A 22,215-nucleotide genomic window follows, 5' to 3' on the forward strand; every position below is an offset into this window, starting at 1 on the left:
CCACAAATCCTAAATCTAGCCACAAAATAAAAAGTTCATTTTAAAGTGTTAAGATACATCACTTGATAGATTTGTTCATGAAAAATGTGTAGCTTGTATTCATTTATTTGATGGATTGTGAATATATTTTTATGTGATACCTTATTTTCTTTACTCAAGTATCATTTCTCTTGGCACTTCATGATATGATATTCCGATGAAGTATAAAGTTTACATTAATAGTAAAGGAAAAATATTAAATTAATAATTAGAAAAAGTTTGATAGAAAGATATTGGCATTCAAGTGCAAAATTTGAACGAATATGAATTCTTAGAAATTAAAAATTATATATAATTAAAATGATGTCAGAATATTTTAGAACAATTCACAATGAAATAGGAATTTTTTACAAGATAAATGGCACTTTTGCCTGCGGGGAAATTCAACAAAATTCCTTCGCTACAACGTTGTCACGCCCCTAAATCACGCACTGTCAACATTCACACGGCTTCACGAAAAGCTAAATGTGAAGATTTTAATTCCTGAATCAATTTCGCAGCTAAGGTTCTGACTTGCGTAAATGACAATATAGAATACTTATCTCAAGGCTCTGCTTGAATATGCCGGGTTTCTGTTTGAGAAAATACTGGCCAGGTACTTTCGACTATTATTCAGTGCCTAAAGAATGTTATACAAGTAATCTCAGCGCATACATTAACAAAGAGCTTAGAAAATGCAAGACATGAGAGATTTGAGTTCTGGAATTTAGCAGCTTAGGCAAATTCCAAGAATATAAGAACTCTGTATAAAAGGCTTCACCCATCAAAATAGTCAGATCTAAGTACATGTGAAAACGAGTAGCTCCCCTTTCCAGTGATTGTAGTTGCATACAGATTAACAGTTACCATCTAACTAATTCTTTAATGATAAGTTTACACCAGGCAAAAGTAATGTCGTGCAATTAGCTCAATAATTTGATAGGATTTGGCATAGGACTTCTGTAAAGCAGCAAAACACCACTTTCTGATTCCATGTTGAACTTCATATTTCTGACTGGACGCATGCACCATTCATGTTAATCGAGCTGTCACATATGTGGAGGGTGTTGGCCTACTGGATCAGAGTCCTTCAGCAGCAGCTCTCCGAAAATATGATACATCGACATTGGCAAACAGCTAATTACATTTGGATATCGCCTCATGTTCATGCTACTTGTGCTTCAGTGATCTGGATCATCTAGAATCTCCACCACTGGAGCAAACTGCACAAGTCGAAAGACCTTAATGAGATGGAAGAAACCCAAAACAAAGGGAAAAAAGAGAACCAGCATCTGATTTTTCCAGACCTCATCATCTTCTTCAAGGTACATTTCATCAATGGCACTGTTCTGCTGGAAGTCCCATCCAAGAGTCTGCTCAAGCAGCTCCCTCAATTTTCTAGTCTATCATTCAAACAAGGAAAAAAAACCACCATTTTTAATGTGTTCAAGATAGGCAGTTGAAAAGAAAAGCTCGTTTACTTGCGTTTCAAGCAGTTGTTCAGTTTTGGAATTGCATGTCTAAGGTGGATTATACTTGCCATGAATAGTAACTCAAGTAGATTATCAAGACTGCAGTGTCAAACAGTGACTTGAATGCTTAAGCATCGAAGGATTTACGAAATTTCTATAGAATACTAAAATAAATACACATGGACTGAGCACGTATTTTCATTCTATATAGGAATAAACACAACAATTTAAAGGGAAAATGACAAAAAGAAATGTTGATTATCCTTCTTAGTGATGAAATTGAGCTACGAAGTTGACATCCCGTTTGTCTATTCGACAGAAAAATTGTAAGGTTCACAATTTTCAGTTTAGATCCACTTAAGAAAATAAACTAAATTCACTAGTTGATTTCACTGGAGACATGGTCAAAACAGGACAGATATAGACTATCATGTGAATTGGAGAGTAATCTTTTGCGTAAACCCACACTTTTGCAGAAAGACTATAGTCTATAGCAGGAAACTACAGTGCAACAGTCCATTATAAAGAATGCTTCTGACTCTGTTCACTGACGTTGGATCACGAAAATAAATCCTAAATTTATTTCAAAGAATCAAAAGGGATCAAACAGTCCGGAGCCATACCCAAGTCAGGAGGTCTCCATCAACCATGGGGGCATCAAGCACCAATGAGAAGAAATCCTGAAACCAATGGATTAAAGATGGCTCAATAATCAAGATATATACTATCACAGGTAAAACCATCAACAGCCATATTTATTGGTAGTGTGAGTGCTTGACAAGTCATAATGAAACGCTTACGAGCTGCTTACAAGCTACCAAGGGTATGGCAGTGGTCAATAAAGTTAAATGAAAACCCTGAGAAACTAGGGTTCAAATCCCAGCAGAGGCCAAAAAATGATAGGTGATTTCTTCTCATGTGCCCAAAACTTGGTGGGCAGCCTGTGATGGTTAGAGGTAGCACGTACCTCTTGGAATAGTCGAGATACGCAAGCAGGCACGAACATTCCCAGTTATAAACAACGTTCATAAGATGTGTCAAAGAGTTTTTACATCTAGGGAGGATGTCACTTTCAAAACAAACCAGGGATTTATGTTAAGATTGTTTACCTACATTCCAGTACCATACACTGGTATGTGAACTGGATTTTACCTTACAAAGGTGGCGCAGGAAGTTATCAGCAGACAACAAAGACTCGTCTAACAATGTCCTTGCACCCTTCTCGGCCCTGCCAGTATCCTTACTATCCTTTTGAAATCCAAATTTCAACTGATAATATATTGCTTTGGTGAACTGATGATAAATACAGATTGCAAGAGTCAGTACGTATGAATCCAAAAGGATGAAAAACTCAAAATAAATTCAAGGAATCTTTTTCATTGTTAAATGTATGCAATATGGAGCTGCATGGAAAAGTAATAGTTTATACCACCAAAGGCATAACGGATTCAGAGAGATAATTATACACTATGACTATTCTTCACCCTATGTACTAGATAAAGAAGGGTACCATAATTTACCCATTAAATACATCATGACATTGTTATTGATGCTAAATACAAGGTCTAACACGATGGAATCACAGGTCCACTATGATCTTTTACCCAACTTCACATCAAGAAACACTGTACCATACCATTTTCACATTTATTCTCGTTGTTCATTAACCAGGGTAAAAAGATCATATAAGCCCGGCATTTCTTAGAGTGCCTCTACAATAGGATCACTCTTATGATAAAGCAAATCCTTAAAAAGAGAAATAAAGTAAATCCTTATAGACATACTGGGTTTCTCGTTTTCACCATCCATATTAACTGATAGGATTCTCATTTTCATCTTATGTTGGATGGAGTTGTGGAAATGCAAGGATAAAATCATTGAATTATTCCATAGGCCCAGGCTTCCAGCCACAGAGCTGGAAAGTACATACATTTCTATAAGACAGCATGCACAGAAAGGATATACTTTTTGAAACTTAAAAGTTACCTTGGTGAATAGCTGAGTCCTTGTGTGGAGAGGCTGCCAAGAAATTAATGGTTAGACTAGACATAAACTTGAATATAGAAGTAGATCTGGGATTATGATGTAGGTTGTTTAAGAAATCCACATAAACTGGGCATCGAAGTTATAGTCAAAAGCAACTTAGACTTTTATGATTTATCTGAAACCATAATAATTATCATCATTGATCACAAGAAATGAGAGAGAGAGGGTGGATTGTATTATTTAGGTCCCAACTGTATCGGGTAATGTCAGTAGAGAGGCAGATTTTCCTAGCCACATATAAGCAGAGAGATTAATGCATACATACAGCTTCTGTACAGCCAAGTAATAGGCTGACTAAAAGCTTCCACTGCAGAAAAGCTTCAAGTGACTGCCCCATCTGTAAAATGTTCACATATTAAACTTCAAGAACTGTCTTCTCAATTAAGTTGGTTCATCACATTAAGAACTTAAGAGCAAAGAAAAGCTGAAACTGCTGGCAGATACCAGAAATGCTACAAAGGCGAATTGTAACTCTCCGAGAAGTGAATCTTCTGAACCACCATATTGCTTCGTCAGGATGGTCTCCAATATTTGTGTCTGCATAGAAGGTAAAAACTAACGTTATTCTTAAAAGCAAAAGAGAAAAAAAAAATCTCAAAAGCAAAAGAGGAAAAAAAAAAAAAAAACTTAGTCATTTTACTGAAACAATGCAGGTTTTAGCCAGATACCTTGTCAAGATTCATGTTAGTAAGATCTTGTCCTGAAGCTCCCTTTTGCTTGATAACACGAGGAATTGAGGTGTAATAACAACCTTTACTGGGCGACTTCTTCTCAGGCTTCGAGAACTTGCTGCACTTCAACTGCTCAGCCAAGACTCTCTCCATGGCCGTCTTAGGAACACTCTCAACCATTTCAGATTCAGAAATAACTGTGATTTCTCCTCCAATAGGTTCTGCCAAATGATGAAACCGGTAAGCATATATCAAAAGGAAAACAAGATAGAGCAATGATCACACACAAAAAAACAGTCAGAGAGAGAGGTGAGAAATATTGCTTTCAGCCAAGATAGAAATTGCTAGAGTAACTCATGTTTTGATTTACTCAGGCAGAGAGACACATTATCTATGACATGAAACACTAGCCGACAAATTCCATTAGGCTGCCAAGCCGCACTAAGGCTGTTTATTTTAATATGAATCCAAGTATCATTATCTCACGTTAGGAAGGATTGGGAAATCATACCCCACAATTAATGGATTAATAATGGCATCACGTTACTGATGGTATCACTAGACGCACATGTAACGGGATTAAGTGTCATCATAAATCAGGCACCGTCTTGTTGCAGAAGAACACAGGGGCTGAGAGACATTGCTCTCACACATTCTCAAACTTGCAACCTCTCTATGTAGCATTCTAGCTTACTCTGCAAGAGTCTTATTTATCCAGTGCAAATTTTTATTTTCATTTTTTTCTTGTTGATAAATGATAGCATTATTTATCCAGTACCTGTAGGGCTTACTCATGCTATGAGTAGCACAGTCAACTAAGTACCAACTCTCCTTTAACTCATATTTCCATACATCAACTCTGCTCTATATTCCTGATCTGGAACAACCCCTCATTCTAAGAATTGATGCTTAGAACAACCCTCAAAGTTCTCTTTCTGTTTTTTCCTACAATCAAATTTCTTTTTCATTCTTTAACTTGAAAAAATCACAGATTAGAAACATAGTTCTGCAGCTTCCTATGATCAATCACGATGTCATTAGAGATGTGAATAGGAGAATGAAGATTACAAGTTCAAGAACTTGTTAAAACCGCCATACAATTATTCAAAAAAGGGAAAAATAAGCAAAATACTCTGAACACATTTAGATCAACCAAATTTCTAGAACTCAAAGAAGCTGTAAAGCTGATCAGAGTACAAACAGAAGTTTTGAAGCTCAATTTCAGCTTATTCGGTCTATATTACACGCTAATATGCTGATAACTCTTTTATAATCAACTCAACCAAGGATTCACATCTTTGGCTCAGATGCTGCCCCCTCAGTTCTCATTGTCAAAACACTAAGAGAAAATGTGAAAGCAATCTACTCACCAATATTTTCAATGGTAGTCCTCGTAATAAAGTTAGATAAGCGCTTCCAATCTCCGTACTGATCCAATGCATAAGGGCCAAGTTGTCTATCAAACTCCAATTTTTTCACCGCTTGAGCATATCTCTCTTCCTTCAAACAAACCAGAAATAACCATTTTTTTTAATTAAAAAAAAAAAAAAGTCTTCTGAAGCAATAAAAATGCACACCATAGATATGTATAAAAATAATGTTGCACTAGATAAAAACCAGTTCCAACATAGGATCACAGTCACAGAGAATTCACAAGTAACCAATAAACAGAAAATTATAGTTCAGCAGTATAGTAGACAAGATGAAGCACAGCAGGTTAAGAGATCATACGTAGAAAAGTCCAAAATGAGTTATCATCTGACTTATCGAAGGACATATAACTAATGGAAGAGCTCACTTTGCACTATAACACCAACAGTTTGCAGTTATCCAGTCAAACAAGTCAGTAACTAGTCCCTTATTGATGAATTGTTCTCTTATCGTCAATAAAACATGTCAGAAAAGAATGGGTCTATGGAAGATATAAATTACGAGTAATAAACTATATATGCGTCTAAGTTCATCTAATTGAGTAGGATGAACTAATGGACAACATGCTTGCTAAGACTAACAGAGGTAAGAAAAAACCAGCTAACAGATTCCATCCTTTCAAGTCGTCTCCAAGTTTTTGCACGAGGTAGGAATGGAAAAGTATTATTTCTTAATTCTGAAGGTCAATTCTTTAATGTAGATAGTAATGGTCTCTTCATCAATTTATTTGCTTTCATAATCATGGAAACAATTACATTATACCTTTATCTATCAAAGAAAGTAACCATGGAAACAATTACAATAACATGCAAAATAGACAAGAAAAGATGAAAGTATTATACTGGCCTAGCTTATTAGCTAACATGTTATGGGCTAGCTTTTAACATGCTGGATCAGAGCAGATTTCTCTGCAACATAACACATCACCAACAAGGGGAAAAAGAAGAAAAGAGAGAAAACGAGTAACAAAAATTCTTCAAAGAACTCACCTCTTCTTCGGATAATTTGACAAATCGCTCCTCCTTTGGATCCCATTTCCTAACAATTACCTGCACAATTATCATTGGAAGACAGAGATCAAGTTTCCAAACTACTTCGACATAAAACAAAAGAAGAAACATTTAGTAAATCAATGGCAAATGAACAACTGTTCAAACATGGAAAGAAAGCAATCAGCAAAAGAAGCAACAGATTAGCATATAAGGAATCTATGATGATATAAGTGTATCTATGTCTATGGTCTGGCAACATAAAACTGTACAAACTCTATCAAGCTATCAACATTAGAAGAGCTCACAACAATTATGGGATTTTCTGCTAACCTCTGAAGGGCTCACGTCAACAAAATAACCAACTATTGGTGAGAACTCATTCCCTTCTCTGCACCCAGAAGAAGAAAAAGCAATATTAGTTGTTGAATAATCATATTGTTTCCTAAGGAGACAAAGGAACCAAAAAAGCAACAAACAAAGGCAGCAAAGAACAATATGGCACAAAACTTAAAAATGAATGCTAAGCTGTTAGGAGAAAGGTCAGAGCTGCTCGTTCACTTGAAACACGGTGAATGAATTTGAGCTTTCTAGATCTAAATTCTATAGTTATGACATCGAAACGAGTAGTCTGTGCCAGTAAAAAGGTTTTAGCGACAAAAATGGATTCTTATGGAACAAGCAGGAACCTAAATTGTTTGGAGAGAAGTCAGAGCTGCATTCAAACCGGAATCTCGAATCTGACGTTTCTAAGATAGAATCTACAGTAATGAAATTGAAAATGAGTTGCATAAATGGACAGGTTAGTCATATTTCCAGCTCTTAACTTGAAATTCTACCTTTCAGGTGAATTAGGGATTTAAAATCAAAATTTCAAACAGAAGTTGAAGTCCAAATTGCATAGAGAAACGGGCCCTAAGTAGTTCAGAACCACTGTTTCCTTCACAACTCTAGAAGCTGAAGTTTCTAAAGAAGACAAGAAATAATGGAATTCAAGCTAAAAAAAAAAAAGGCAGACCTGTTGGAAGAACTGTAATAGATGAAATGGACGCCAGGTGGGATCATCTTCACACCTTTGAAATTAGGCCCAGTTGAAAACATCTGTAAATAAGCAAAACTCTTTCAAAAGTTGGACGAAATAATCCAACAGCAGAATATATATAATAGTACAGACCTGGGTATCAATACCGATGAGGGTGTGTTGAGGAACATCAAGAAGTAGCAAAGTAGCCCCCTCCTTCACTAACTCTAACGCTGTTTCAGCTTCCATTTTGGCAAAAAAACGTCCCTTATTTCTTTCTCTTACTGAAACGGCCTTCCCGCGGGCTCAGGTTCCAGAGACATCTTATAAACGTGAACATTGCAAGTTCTGTCCCTCAATCTTGCCCAAATCGTTTATTGGCCATCATGAAAAAGATAATTACAGCGACGCCCCTTTCATTTACCGCCAAATTCTAATTAGCCCCGTCACGAGGCGAAAAAAGAATTCCGAAAAACTAGTACTACCCCCGCCCCAATTTATATGGCACTTTTCTGATTTCGAGATTCAAATAAGTTTTTATTTGACCGTAATTTATTTATATATCTTTTAAATATTTTGAATTTTCAATTATTGCGCTTTATAATTTTTTTACGTAGTTTTTAAATATGTAAATTTTATTTCAAAAAACTTAGAAAACTTCATGCCCGAGTTCACGGTTAAAATTAAACTGTTTGACTCTCGAAATCCAAACTGTGTCACATAAATTGGGATAGTGGGAGTACGTATAACTTTTCCAAAAGTTGCTTCTGTAGAACGTTTTAAAAAATGTAGTTATCCAAAATGTAAAACAATCAAGTGCACATACCAATGTCCAGATTAAGGTCTAGTATAGTTGAACAGAACAGAATTAGATACATTTAGATGGGTTCGACCACATGTTAATCTCATTATGTTTTGTCGAGGCTCGAGAGTAAATACTACACCTTCGAAGAATACTGTTAGCCATTTTCTTTTAGTTGCAGTGTCTTCACCAAATGAATACCCGTGCCTCTGTTCGTTGATCCAAGGAGGTCATGGTAATTGCTCCCTCTCAAATTGTGCTTCCCGTGCCATGTACAGACTTGCCAAATATTTTAGCCGAACAAAACTTGGTAACAATCAATGGTATTATAAAAACAGAAAAGCAAAACCTTTTTTTATTTTCTTTTGACTTTTCGGTGATATTATGAATAAATGTTTTATCCCCCTCAAAATTTTACGAAGAGCTGAATAACCAAAAAGATGAAGCACAAACGAATGAAGGCAAGAGAAAGGGAATAGCAAAATAATTGAGTCAAATATTTCTAGAGGTGTGCTACATTTAACTCCCAGTGGTCAAGAGAGAAGCTCGTCCAGCGGGACTAAATTGAATGTATAAAGATTGCCCACACTGCCTTGATGCCCTTACAGACGTCCACACACACTTTCCCGAATGTGCTTTTCTCACTGCCATCTGTTGCCATCTGCTAGGAAGTTAGAACCCACGGATTTTCTGTTCTCCTCGAAACTCCTTCCTTCAATGGATGGGAATATGATAAATATCTCAGCAACAAGAGCAAAATGGGCCCACTTTATATATATTGTGTACAAATGAAACTGTTTCGTTCTAGAGACAATTGTAAGCAATAAATAGACCAGACGACAACAACAGAATCTCAGATGTATCTTTTAGCTCTATATTTAACTTCTGGGTTGCGAATGTCATCTTGGCTCTGAATCAACCGAATTTCCAAACTGCTTGATTGGCAGTCATATCCAGCCTTTTGATAATCTGTCAGTGTCCTCAATAAAAGTGCCTGCATCAAGCAACAACATTGGTTGATTTAAGCGAAAGAGCAAGCAACTAATGTTCATCATAGCACGAAAATTTGGATAATTGAATGTGCATTATGTACACTGCACCCAAATTTTGATTAAACATATTACTAGGTTGCATCATAAATTCATAAAAAGGTTTTACATTATATTTGTTCTTCTTGGCACAAGTCAAGACAAGCAGCTTTTTTAACCTCCAAGTATACAGCATGTGTCTATATTTTTGTTCAGTGTATCCGACAGAAAGCTCATAGCTGTTTTACAACTCCCGGATATTAATGAAGTGAAAAGCTCCTGGATATTAGCACTGATTACGAAACAAATTCCCAAATCATGACAATGCAATCAAACTATTTTGGATGCCATCATAATAACTTATTTAACAGTGATTCAGTCTCCACGTTCAAGATATTACATGAGTGGATCTTCACAAACAACAGGGGAAGCACACCGGTACCTGTACGCTTGAGACAGCAAGCTCTGCCGCTTTGTCGAGGTCATTGGGATATTTCTGTATGAGAGAGAAAAATTAAGATCAGAAACAGATTATTGTGGGAAATAAAGCTCAAACCTTGTCTTAAGCTGGTCAAAACATTACATTGCTCCATCCAAGCAACAAAGCTGTCATTAAATCCCCTGTTCCCTGCAAGCACGCGATGTAACATTGATATCAGGGGTGGATCCACACCATTGGGTGTGGGTTCGCCGGAACCCACAACTTTTATCCGAACCTTGTATTTATAATGTGAAACCCTTCAAATATATAAGAAATTGAGCTGAGAACCCAGTAACAACAGACACTGCTAGCTGGGAACCCACAAGCTTCAAATCCTGGATCCGCCTCTGATTGATATATAAGTGCTCATATAAATAAACTGTTGCAAGTGAATGAGCACTAACAAAACAAACCAAAAAGAACTTCTGGCATTTCTATACTGCTGTAAAAAGTGCACACGCCAGCCTAACTGGACGCATAGCTGCTGATGCCAGCTCTCTCCCTCCTCCCTCTTAGATGGAGCTCCCATCACCCAAAAACTAGAAAAAGAAGCATTGAATCTCCTAAACAATGAAACGAGGTTTGGAGAAACTAAAGTTTTCAAAAGTTTCCACCATATCTAGGTAGTAGGGCAGCCCGGTGCACTAAGCTCCCGCTATGCGCGGGGTCCGGGGAAGGGCCATATCTAGGATTTCCGACAATTTAAGAAGTTGGAAGTGTTGAGTTACTAATGGATTGTGTAAGGGCTTCCAAGCAATTTATAAAGATTTTGCGCGTTCAACCCACTTCGGCAAGTCCCTTCTGCACCTGTAAGTACGCCTTAATGTTGACCTGTGAAGTCTAAGATCAGGTTACACGTGCAAGAGGGGATTGAGTAACAAATCGTCCAGCATAAAATGTCTAAACACTTCCAAAGGAGTTTATAAGAGTCTTGGACCACTCTAACGATTGACTCAAATTTTTGAATTGGATGTTACGATTTTTGCACAGTGACAAATGTCGTTTCAATTGTTTCTCTATGGAACTCACTCTAACAACAGAAAGCGAGAAGCTTGTTGATGACATTACTTGTAATATATGTGGGAATGTTCCTCTTTGAGCACCAGAAAGAAGAGGAAAATCTTTATAACCTCTATCAAATTTCCCTCAAAAGTCAAACTTTTTAAATTATTTAGTTGCAAGACACATACCGTGAAATATGCAGGAATTTTCGGTATCACAATCTTGAATTGCTCAGGAGATTGACCCTGTCACAGTAGATATCCATATCATGTAAAGTAGTAGCCAAAATAACAATGAGCAGCTGAGTCATCACAAAATAAAAATAAAAACAAAAATAGAACAGTGATGCTGAAAGCTCAATTGATTAACTAGTTTCATGGAAGCAATAGTAGGGACGAATCAGCTGCATCACAATCTTAAGTAGGCGTTTGGACATGCGATTTCATCTCATGAGATGAAATGAGCCCAGACCCCACCTGGTGGGATTATACTGGGTATGTTGTTGTAGTTGTTGTTGTTGAGATGAAATCAGTGTTTGGACATGCGATTTCATCTCATGAGATGAAATCCCAAATCATCCAAAAAGGCATGACTATTTTTGTGACTTACCATAAGGACTTTATATTTGGAAAGTACAGGATATCAAAGATCATATCTCACAACGTAAGATTTGGTAGACCAAATCCGCTGAATACCAACAATCATGTCATTTACCTTTTCTTTTTGGTGACTGCCAATAAGGAGAAGAGTGCCATCAATGTTTATGCTAGTAATAACAACCTGACATAGAGCACAAAGGCCTGAATGATACAAATTACAGGCAAAACAAAAAACACAAAGGCCTGAATGATGTAGATTATAGAAAAATGTAAAACTACACCCATGTCATTACATTTATTTATCTTTTAAAGAAAAAATGGGAATAACGATCCACTATTTTCTCCCTTGATATGAATTCCATTTTCTTGATATAAAAAACCTTTTAAACATGAAACCAACAGAGGCAAGCTAAAAAGAAATAGTGACGATGGAATTGTGTAGGAGACATTTTGGGGAGGAAAAGTTATTTCAATGATCAAAATTTTAACATGCTTCAGGAAATAAGAGTTTCAAACATCACATCTAAGTTGATGAGGAGCATAGGGAGATTGACCCAAAGAACCCTCTAGATTTTCAGCCAGGATATATATGGACCGAAAATCTCAATTGAAATTAAAGTTATTTTCCACTTTGCACTATCTAGGACCATACAGCAATCCTCTAGACCATACATTCAGCATTGACAGAGTTTGAATTTAGGAGCAAACCCTTTGGAAATAGGAAGTCAATATCAGATAAATGTTCATCTTTCACTAATACAAGGTTCCCTACAAGAAGATTCCCATGAAGTGCTCCAATATTCACTAATCCAAGGCAAAAATAATAATCTACTTGGTTAGATGACTCTCACTGGCAACATGCATTAAGGTTAAGGAGCACCTTAGTGTGTGGCATATTGGTTAATTTAGTGGGTGAAAAACTAGGGTTCAAATCCTAGCGGAGATTAAAAAGCACCAGGTGATTCTCCCATCTGCCAAAGCCTTGGTTGCCAGAGTTACCTAGTACATATGCTTGGTGGGAGGTAGCAAATACCTAGTGGAATAGTAGACGGGCCCGCAAGCTGCCCAAACACCACCGTTGTTAAAAAAGGGCATTAAGGTTAAGGAGACACGCTAAGGAAAAAAGTAATTGCAAACGTAAGATAAGCAACAGAAAACTTATAAATATGACCGCATTAGAAAGCCTTCTAAGAGTATTAGATCTCCGAGTATGTCAAGTACCTTTGACGGCCCAGCAGCATGCAGAATGTTGCAAGCTTCTTGCCCATCTTTTTCAGAAGTGATACTATCAAAAAACAAACCTTCCTAAGAAGACAGCAGTATTGCAATAAAAGAAATGAAGAGCACAAGATTATGTCATTCTTCTCTATTTTGCAAAGTGAAGTTTCACTCTTCTCTATCAACTTCCAATAACATTTCGAATTTTATAGAACTAACAATAGCCAATTGAAACTAGCAAGAGTCATGATAAAATTTATATAAATCAGTAGAATGTTTCTGATTAGTATATGATAAGATTAAGAAGAAAGACATGTTAGCATGTGCATTCACAAGAAAAAAAATACATCATGTAAGCAAGCTTCAAGTTAAAGCTTCCATGGAAATTGAAGCCAACAAAACTTTAGAATACCCTAGGCATCACATGAAAGAGAGGTGGTCTAATACGTAGATTAACCAGCAAACCTAGACAAGATAGCTATTTCAAATAAAAGAGGAACTTTCACATTTTACAAACCTATAACTCTATAACCAAAACTTTTTGGCATACTTCCCCCACCCAAATAAATGTCATAACACTTGAGAGTCAAGTCTACCATCATAAGACTACATGTCTTCATACAGGTAAATCACCAGGAAATACTTTTTTCCTCTACGGATAAGTTACAAACCCTAGAAATGTTACCTGGACCCGGTCAATTGCTCTGCTTCAAACTGGTTAGGCGTCAACATTGAAGCAACAGGGACAACCTAGTTAAAGAAACACACCAACTTAAACAACAGCACTAAATACTCCAATGCAGCCGGCAGACAACGTTCAGTCACCAATTCATTATTTGGAGCCACATCACATTCCGATCCTTAATGCATGTATGTAATTGGATTTAAGTCGGAATGTCTATTAAAAGAATTAAAAAGAAGAAAAAGAAGAAACTTTTTCACATCCATAACAAGTCTTATCATCACCATTCACCAACCCAATGCAAGAAAGAGAAAAAACAAATGTCAAAAGATCCATAAACAAAAAATAGTGCTATAACACATTAAATAAAGGAAGCTCACCTATGCATGTAAGACAGTCATATGATGTTATGGGCAATGTATTGTCATACAAAAACACAAATCAGTGCAAACAAAAATATTAGTAATAAAACAAGCTCAGTGCCTTGGTATGCTGAAATTATCACAACAAAGCAGTTAGGAACGCACTGATCAGTAAAATGTTTGAGTCCTCATCCATTTCTGAGCCTGGTCAATCAAGATAACATTGATGGATGGATCCTTCTAAATGCAAGTTATGCTTTATCCATTGATGTTCTTTTATGGAAAATACAAAGAAGTACCTTCTCACGGTATACTGCCACCAGTTCTGGAGGGACATATAGCTTACCTTCATCACCCATCACAGGATCACAAACTGACAAATACAACATAATTACACAGAGAATTGAGAGGAACAAACATAAGAGATTTGTATGCATTTACATTCATCTCGAAAGAGATGCAATTTGGTGGAACAACCTAGTATTAGCTATGTAAGACTGCATTGCAAATAGTGTTAGATAGTAACATCAAATTCATCTTCTCCAAATCCGTAAGATAGTAACATTAAAATAAGGAAACACTGAACTGTAAAGGAAAAAAAAAGAAGGAAACACTTGACTACATGAGGAAAACTGTAAAATGCAATTTTGAGAGAATTTATTTTCCTAAATGCAGCATAAAAATTTGCTCCTAGGGATATACTCACCATATGTAAGCTTGGGGTTGACAGACCGAAGCTTATCAACGACTTTCAGTACTGTGTTCAAGAAGGAGACCGAACCAATATAACCTACAAGTGTCAGTCAATATAAGCATCAGAGCGCAACAAAGCATTCCAGACAGAGAAAGAAGGAAAAATTAAAGGGAAAGCAATGAGAAAAAGAAAATTTCTGTCAATAGAAGAAGGATAAAATTGAAAAGCAGTCTGAATTCTTGTAATGGCAAATAAATGCAGCCCAAAACACAAGACAGATAATTGGATTGACACAAAATATAGCAGGTAACTAGTCTTATGCAAGGTAACCAAAACTCTTTTGTAATTTCATTTACACGCACTGGAAGCTATAGATGAAGGAGCAGAAGACATGTTTTTAACTGCTAATTTTGGAAGTTTGTTGACATTGTAAGTTCTGGTATCAGATCCTTCAAGCACATGAATGTGTGTCAAGAAAAACATTATGGAACAGGATATTTACTCATTCAAAATACCTGTCAGCAGATGAGTATAATATAATAGATCATTGGCTTCAAGACCTTCTACTAAATCCCACAATTGTTCTCCATTTAAAACCTGGCCCTTAAAAGTTGGGTATCCTGCAGAGTTCTCAAGCTAATTAACCACAACATAATCCAGTTAACATGATTTTAATGGTTAACAGATGACCTCGCACCGTATTTCAGGCCTCAGATTCTTTGAATGAAGTGATATAAGCAGCTTGCCTGTGTGATTTGAGAACTGTACAGAATTGATTGGGTCCACATCGTAGCCCAGCAGTTGGAGCGGGAATACTGCCGACTTATTGCCCACATATCCCTAAGTAAAAGCAAAATTTGGAAAATAACCTCCTGATCAAATTCTCACAAGAAATTGTGAGGAACACCAAAAGAGTATCAACAATCTAACATCATAGTCACTAGTTAACAGATCAAGTTTTCTATCCTTCTATTTTTTATTTTTTTTTAATAAGGTAAAGTTCTATTGATAAATAGTATCAAGCTGGTTCTACAGGAATTACGAAAGAGATCAAGGTTTCAATTCTTGTGTAAGCAGTAAGCGCCATTTCAATTTTATAAAATCAATCACCATGCAGGCTATTAACAATCTTGCAAGATACGGAATTAAATGTCTGTCAAGATCAGGTTCCTACAATGACCAAAAGATTAAACGATTGTAGGTATATTTTGTTTCAAATTAAGGTCTGTTTTAATTGTATATATCAACTAATAGTTATTATCTCAGAAAGTCTTTTTTTTTTTCTTGATTCCAATTTCCTTGAACAAAGAAAGTGACTTTCTGAGATAATATCTATTAGTTGAGTGACCATTTGTGAAATCAACTCCTATTTCACCTTTATATAAAGAGCTGATAACTGGAATTGGTGTAATTTATGTTCAAAGTCTCGTAGCTAGTCAACTCACAGCAACTAAATTTTGAACTGAGGTAATGATGACCAAATCGGAGTACCTGAACAGTATGAGACTGAATGCTGAGAACACGACCGGTGTCCGATGGCAGTGCTAGCGCGAGTATCGGTGGTTGAGCCATGTGTAATTGCTTTGAGCACCTAGGTCTGCAAAAATACTTCAATTACTCTAGTAGTAAATAAAGAGATTATCCAGTTTCTCAAGCAAGAGAACTTCACCTGAAATTCGATAAGCTTCGGATTGAATTGAATCCAATTCGAGTTATGAGTGGAGAAACAAACATAGATAAAAGACTAAACTTTAGAATTCAATATTGGTCGCGTTAAAGTAATATATTACAGTCTCCACCACCTATAATTAATCAAAAGTTTTTGGATTAAATTATTGTGACTTGGAGATTTGACTGTCTTGGTTAGGTGAATGTGAATCTGATTTTTTGCTACCAGTATGTTATGTCGGTAATGAATAACGAATCAAAATTTTGACCGGTAATTTTATTTTAGGGTTCCGCCACCACTTAGAGTTTCGTCAAATGTAGAAAGGTGGAAATGAAGGAGTAGCGGTCCGGTCTACTAATTAAATGCTGCCACGATGGGTGAAAGTCAGTGTTTAAAACGGATGGAGCGATCTTCAAAAAATTTAATTTTTAATGTTATAAATATTATTATTATTATATTTATATTTTTTTTCTACCATATAGAAGCATGGGTAAATAAAAAATGGTAGAAAAATTGTAAAAATAAATAAATTAAGGTGAGGTTCAATCTTCTATAATAGTAGGAATGAACAAAAGAACAAATTTAAGGTAGAGCCCACTCTTCTATAATAGTATAGATTAAAAAAATTAAGGTGGATCCGCGTGGAAAATTAGGAGATAGTTGAAAAAAAAATTAAGATGGAGTCCACGCGAATAAGTAGGAGATAATTGCTGGAAAAAATTAAGGTGGGCCCATGTGAAAAAGTAGGAGACAATTGCAACAGAAAAAAATAGGATATTTAAATAATGATAATAAGTTTAGAAAAATGGTAAAGGTACGCTTAGAGAAAATGTAAAGAAGAGAAGTTCGGAAAAAAGAAATAACGATTTAAATTGAACACAAAAACTGCTAAAGAAGTCATAAAACCACAAGATTTAAAACTTATATCATACGTTTAACACCAATAATGAGGAATAACATCAAGCAGGCAAAATATAAACGGTCTTCTATAATAGTAAATTAAAAAAAATAAGGTGGGGTCCACTCTTCTATAATAGCAGAAATTTTTTTAAAAAAAAAAACTAAATTGGGGCCCACTTTTCTATAATAGTATAAAAAAAATAAGGTGGGGCCACTCTTCCATAATAGTAGAGATAAAAAAAATTAAGGTGGGATCCACGTGAAGAATTAGGAGATAATTGCAAAAAAAAAAAGGTGGGATCCACATGAAGAAGAAAAAAAAAAGGACATTTAAATAATGATAATAAGTTCAGAAAATGGTAAAGGTACGCTTAGAGAAAATTTAAAGAAGAGAAATTCAGGAAAAAAGAAATAACGATTTAAATTGAACACAAAAACCGCTAAAAAAGTCATAGAGCCAAACGATTTAAAACTTATACCCAATACGTCTCACACAAATAATGAGGAATAACATCTAGAAGACGAAATATAAACGGTCAAGAAACGTATACACATATTTTCTTAAAACGATGAAGTTGGTCTATACTTAAAAATTTAAGACTACAGCAGATACTGACACATGAAAGCGCTTTTCAGTGTTGTTGATTAGAAAGAGATGATGGCATGAAACTCGGTAGGAGAAAGTGTATTGTCTATTTGGAAAAAATATTTACCTGAAATGGCTCATATTTTTAATATTACCCAAAATAACCCTTTTATACATTATTATACACTTTTATATAAGATCAACACATTATTTACAGTAAGTGCATAATATTGTATATCGTGTGTATAAACACTATTGTAAAAAAAGTTGGCTATACAAATGTAAATTAAAAATATAACTATGTGGATATAATATTTTATGCTAGATTGTATATTATTTAAATTCTTCCTAAAATTAATTGCTAAGGACAAAAATTAAACACCAACCCATTTGAAGGACAATTCGTGCAATTTCTTCCATTTTTTTGTTTTTAATTTGTAATAGACAAATTATCTTTTTTAAAACTAAACTATATAAAGCCATGAGTTGAAGAAGCGGATCGTCGACCAAGGGTAATTTGGTCAAAGCACTTGCCATTGAATAATTCCATTAATTAAAAATGGAATCTTACTGTAGCTTAGTATTAAATATATTCGTACTTTTCCTATTTTTCCCCTGCTCATAAAAATTGCATCAGAATAGATGATGTTATTTCAAGTGGTAGGTATTAATTATGTTTTTGGCCACGTGTCACTTTTACACTCCTTTTACTTTTCACTGTTTTATCATAGTCACATAATTCCACTTAATAAACAAATAACATTTGTGTATATGTATTAATGTTCATCTATATATATGCATCGACACTGTAAACTTAGGTATGTTTATTAGCAATATAAAATATATATACTATCACTATCCGATACATAAATCTTTACAATTGTACACAACTACATACACATAGATACACTATATAATCCAAAGTGTTGGCGCACGGGCATACGCCGTCTAATTTCTACTATATAGAACCATGAGTTTATATATAGTAGGATCGTCGTCAGTCACTCTAACAAAAAACAAAAAAAAACGTGGATCCCATTTTTTTAAAAACCAAGCAATATAAAAAAAAAAATGTGGACCCCATATTAAAAAATCAAGCAGTAGTAATTCTCAAAGTATCCCCCATTAGGTCAATAATGGTGATTAATTTTTCAAAAGTAGTTCTGAATATATTATTATCAAGCTTCGTTTTTTAAAAGTTATTATTACAACTGATTACATTTTGTAGTTCCATGAGTGATATCTTACCTCACCACCTGTAATTCTATAATCAAATTAATTGAATATTGTTATAACTAATAAAATAAATTACTCGAATGTTTATTGCAGTACTGTTTAATATCCTAAAAAAAAACTAAGATGGGTATTACATTCTCAAAAGGCATTTTCCAATGTCTTAAGTTTCTAATTATATATGAAGCACCATAATAGCCAAAATAATTTATTAGTACATACTTATGATAGGTTAAGTAAAAAAAATAAAAAAAGGATAGAAAGCTTATACCGCATCTATGCCCATGCTATATGACACAATATACATAATCACCGTATGTATAAAAAGTTTCACGTTTTAGCCTAGGCGAATGGTAGTTCAAATGACGTTTCCGTATTTAGAAGTAGTTAAAAATTTAATAAGTTTTGAAATTCTGGTTCAAATTTGATTAACGCGCAGTTTAAAAAGTGTTTATTAGCCTTTTTCTTAAATAAAGTCATATAAAACGAAACAAAGCAATAACATCATGGCACAAATTATTGAACCCGTGCTTCCAAAATTTCTATCTTTACATACGTGACTTTCAACAAATATTGTAGAGTATATCAATTCTTTTTATAATTGCATAAAAATAAAATTATAAATATATGTTGAATAAAATTATAAATATATGTTGGGCCCGTGCTGGGACGGACTCTATCGTCGTCCACCTCCAACTCATGTTAAAAAAAAAATGGATCCCACATTAAAAAATCAAACAATATAAAAAAAATGGACCCTATATTTAATAACTTAATTTTTTAGGTGGAGTTTGGAGGTGGTATCGTTGTCCATCTCCAACTCATGTTAAAAAAAAAAAAATGTGGACCCCACATTAAAAAGGCAAGCAACATAAAAAATAAAAAAAAGTGAACCCCATATTAAAAAATCAAACAATATTCATGTAATTCTCAAAGTATCTCCATTAAGTCAATAATAGTGGATTCATTGTCACATGCGTATCAACCCATTAGTAGGAGCAAATGAAATCATTGTACAACAAAAAACATTGACTCCATGTTATTGCTTTTCTTCAAAAGGTTAAGTCGCAAAACCATACAATTTCCTTTCTTTTCTTATATTAACCTGAGATCTAGTCTAGATATTTAACTGTTGTATTTACTATTCCGCCATGTCATTTATTTGTTATATTTATGTCACGCCCCGAATCATGGTCTGGGCGTAACACGACACTCGGTGCCTGACTGCATGTGACCGAGCGAACCACATGGCTTGCTGAACCATCATGAGGCATACATGAGCGGAAATATAACGTGACGTACATGATGAGCTTTTATAAAATATAGTAAGTCATAATATTAAACCTAAATACTTGATTAAGTCATGAATGCGAACAATATCATAAATGAGCCAAACCGGCTACCATATGTGGAAGTCTAACATGACACTTGTGTTGTCTATGAAACCTCTAACATGAGTCTGAAAAACACGTAACATACTTGCTAGGACAAGGCCCCCAGCATACCTTTAGATGCAAAACTAGATAAAGAAAGATAACGCCTAAACCCCGAATGAGACGGGGCTCACCAAAAAGCTGGTACGTGCAAATCCTAATGAGCAGAAGCGTCGTCCTGTAAATCCGTACCTGCATCGTGAAATGCAGGCCCCCGGGCAATAAAAGGGGACGTCAGCACATTGAATGTACTGGTATGTAAAGCAACTGAAAGAAACAACATGGGACATGGAATAACATGATAAGAACTGAAACTGAAAACCTGGACATGAACATGAGCATGAGTATATATATATATATATATATATATATATATATATATATATATATATATATATATATATATATATATATATATATATATATATATATATATATATATATATCATAAGTAAAACATGATAAGTAGGGAGAACATTTCATAAACCGACACATGATATCACCACGCGGATACGGGGAGTCTGGTACCTCGCCGGACCAGCAGACCCCCTATACCTTGCCAGGGTATAAGGTGGTAACGTGCCTGATGGATCCATTCAGTGTAAAATTAAGGTATCGTCCTAACTGGGCGGAGCGATCCTTGTCCTACGGTGGCTACGTAGTTTCAGGCTATCTGAACCTTCTCGGTAATTCGTGCAACTCCCAAAAACATGAACATAATATAATTGGCTAAGAAGCCCATGGTTTTCGTGAATTAACTTGTATTTGTCTTGTAATCATGATTTCACGAAATAACTTGTAAACATGGTTTCATGAAATAACTTGTAAACATGGTTTCATGAAATAACGTGTAAGCATGGTTTCATGAAATAACTTGTAAATATGGTTTCATGAAATAACTTGTATTTAGTATGTATGTATCTTGTATCATAGTATGAAAGTAATTATATAATACAGTTGCATGAAAACTTGTAGACATGTAGGATATTCATGAAACAATTATTCTTAGTCAAAAACATGCATGCAAGAACCCATGGAATACAAGAAATGAGTTTTCATAGATTACGGACGGATTCTCAATAATCATAAGAAATATTAAGAACTCAATGATGGAATTATAACAATTCATACATAATATAATCATGGACATGGACCTAGGGTTATCATGAGCATGGTATTGAAACCCTAGTTTTAGTAGAGAATCATAATTTTATGGATTATGAGGCGTGGGGAAGAACAATGATGTTCCCACACGTAGATAGTAACTCTACATACCTTAGTCGCTCAAAAACTTGAATTAAAGACTTGAGCTTTGAAGAAGATTTTCAAAATCTTGAATTCTTGAACCTTGAGATGGGTTTTCTTGAAAACCCTAGTTTTGGAATGATAACTTCTTGTTTAGATTACAAGGATAGGTATTAGAATTGAGTTGGAATAATTATAGTAGGCTTACCTTGGTGTTCTTGATGATGGAAGAGGGTAGAAAGTCGTTCTAGGGCTTGAAGGAATGAAAAATAATGATTTGAACTGATATGGACGAATATATACTGTTCTGGAAAAATTAAATTTTCGGCCCAGTTAAATACTGGCCGTATTTCAAAATGCGGGCCGTATTTTGAAATACGGACTACATTGCGTCTCTTCAGTAAAATGGTCATAACTCTTTGTACAGATGTCCGTTTGACCCCATAATATACCGTTGAAAAGGTATTTCAAAGCTCTACAACTTTCATGAGGAAGTTTTCCCAAATTCCAAATATGTTTTGAAATACGGGCCGTATTTTGAAATACGGTCTGTATTTAACCATTTGACATCCAATTGCCAAATTCCAGAATGCTCAGAAATCCTTGGTTTCAGTTTACGACTTGAATTACGGA

At 35.1% G+C, this 22,215-nt stretch overlaps 2 protein-coding genes across 2 annotated transcripts; both read right to left on the minus strand.

Moving 5' to 3' along the window:
* Positions 1-762: 762 nt before the first annotated feature.
* Positions 763-7,966, minus strand: LOC132621683 (uncharacterized). Its single transcript, XM_060336030.1, has 13 exons — positions 7,802-7,966; positions 7,646-7,728; positions 6,961-7,018; positions 6,628-6,687; positions 5,578-5,707; positions 4,205-4,428; positions 3,981-4,073; positions 3,802-3,873; positions 3,477-3,509; positions 2,643-2,783; positions 2,114-2,170; positions 1,326-1,421; positions 763-1,241 (listed from the first exon to the last, which is right to left on the minus strand). The coding sequence occupies exons 1-13, from the start codon at positions 7,895-7,897 to the stop codon at positions 1,200-1,202; spliced, it is 1,185 nt and encodes a 394-aa protein (XP_060192013.1). The 5' UTR covers positions 7,898-7,966; the 3' UTR covers positions 763-1,199.
* Positions 7,967-8,906: 940 nt separating this feature from the next.
* On the minus strand, positions 8,907-16,548 carry LOC132621139 (pyridoxal kinase). Its single transcript, XM_060335281.1, has 13 exons — positions 16,186-16,548; positions 16,008-16,113; positions 15,263-15,356; positions 15,032-15,136; positions 14,529-14,612; positions 14,122-14,195; positions 13,464-13,528; positions 12,782-12,845; positions 11,676-11,741; positions 11,150-11,206; positions 10,062-10,106; positions 9,921-9,974; positions 8,907-9,444 (listed from the first exon to the last, which is right to left on the minus strand). The coding sequence occupies exons 1-13, from the start codon at positions 16,248-16,250 to the stop codon at positions 9,304-9,306; spliced, it is 1,020 nt and encodes a 339-aa protein (XP_060191264.1). The 5' UTR covers positions 16,251-16,548; the 3' UTR covers positions 8,907-9,303.
* Positions 16,549-22,215: the final 5,667 nt, after the last annotated feature.

The sequence above is a fragment of the Lycium barbarum genome, chromosome 12, assembly GCF_019175385.1.
Source record: "Lycium barbarum isolate Lr01 chromosome 12, ASM1917538v2, whole genome shotgun sequence".
In the NCBI taxonomy this organism is placed as follows: domain Eukaryota; kingdom Viridiplantae; phylum Streptophyta; class Magnoliopsida; order Solanales; family Solanaceae; genus Lycium; species Lycium barbarum.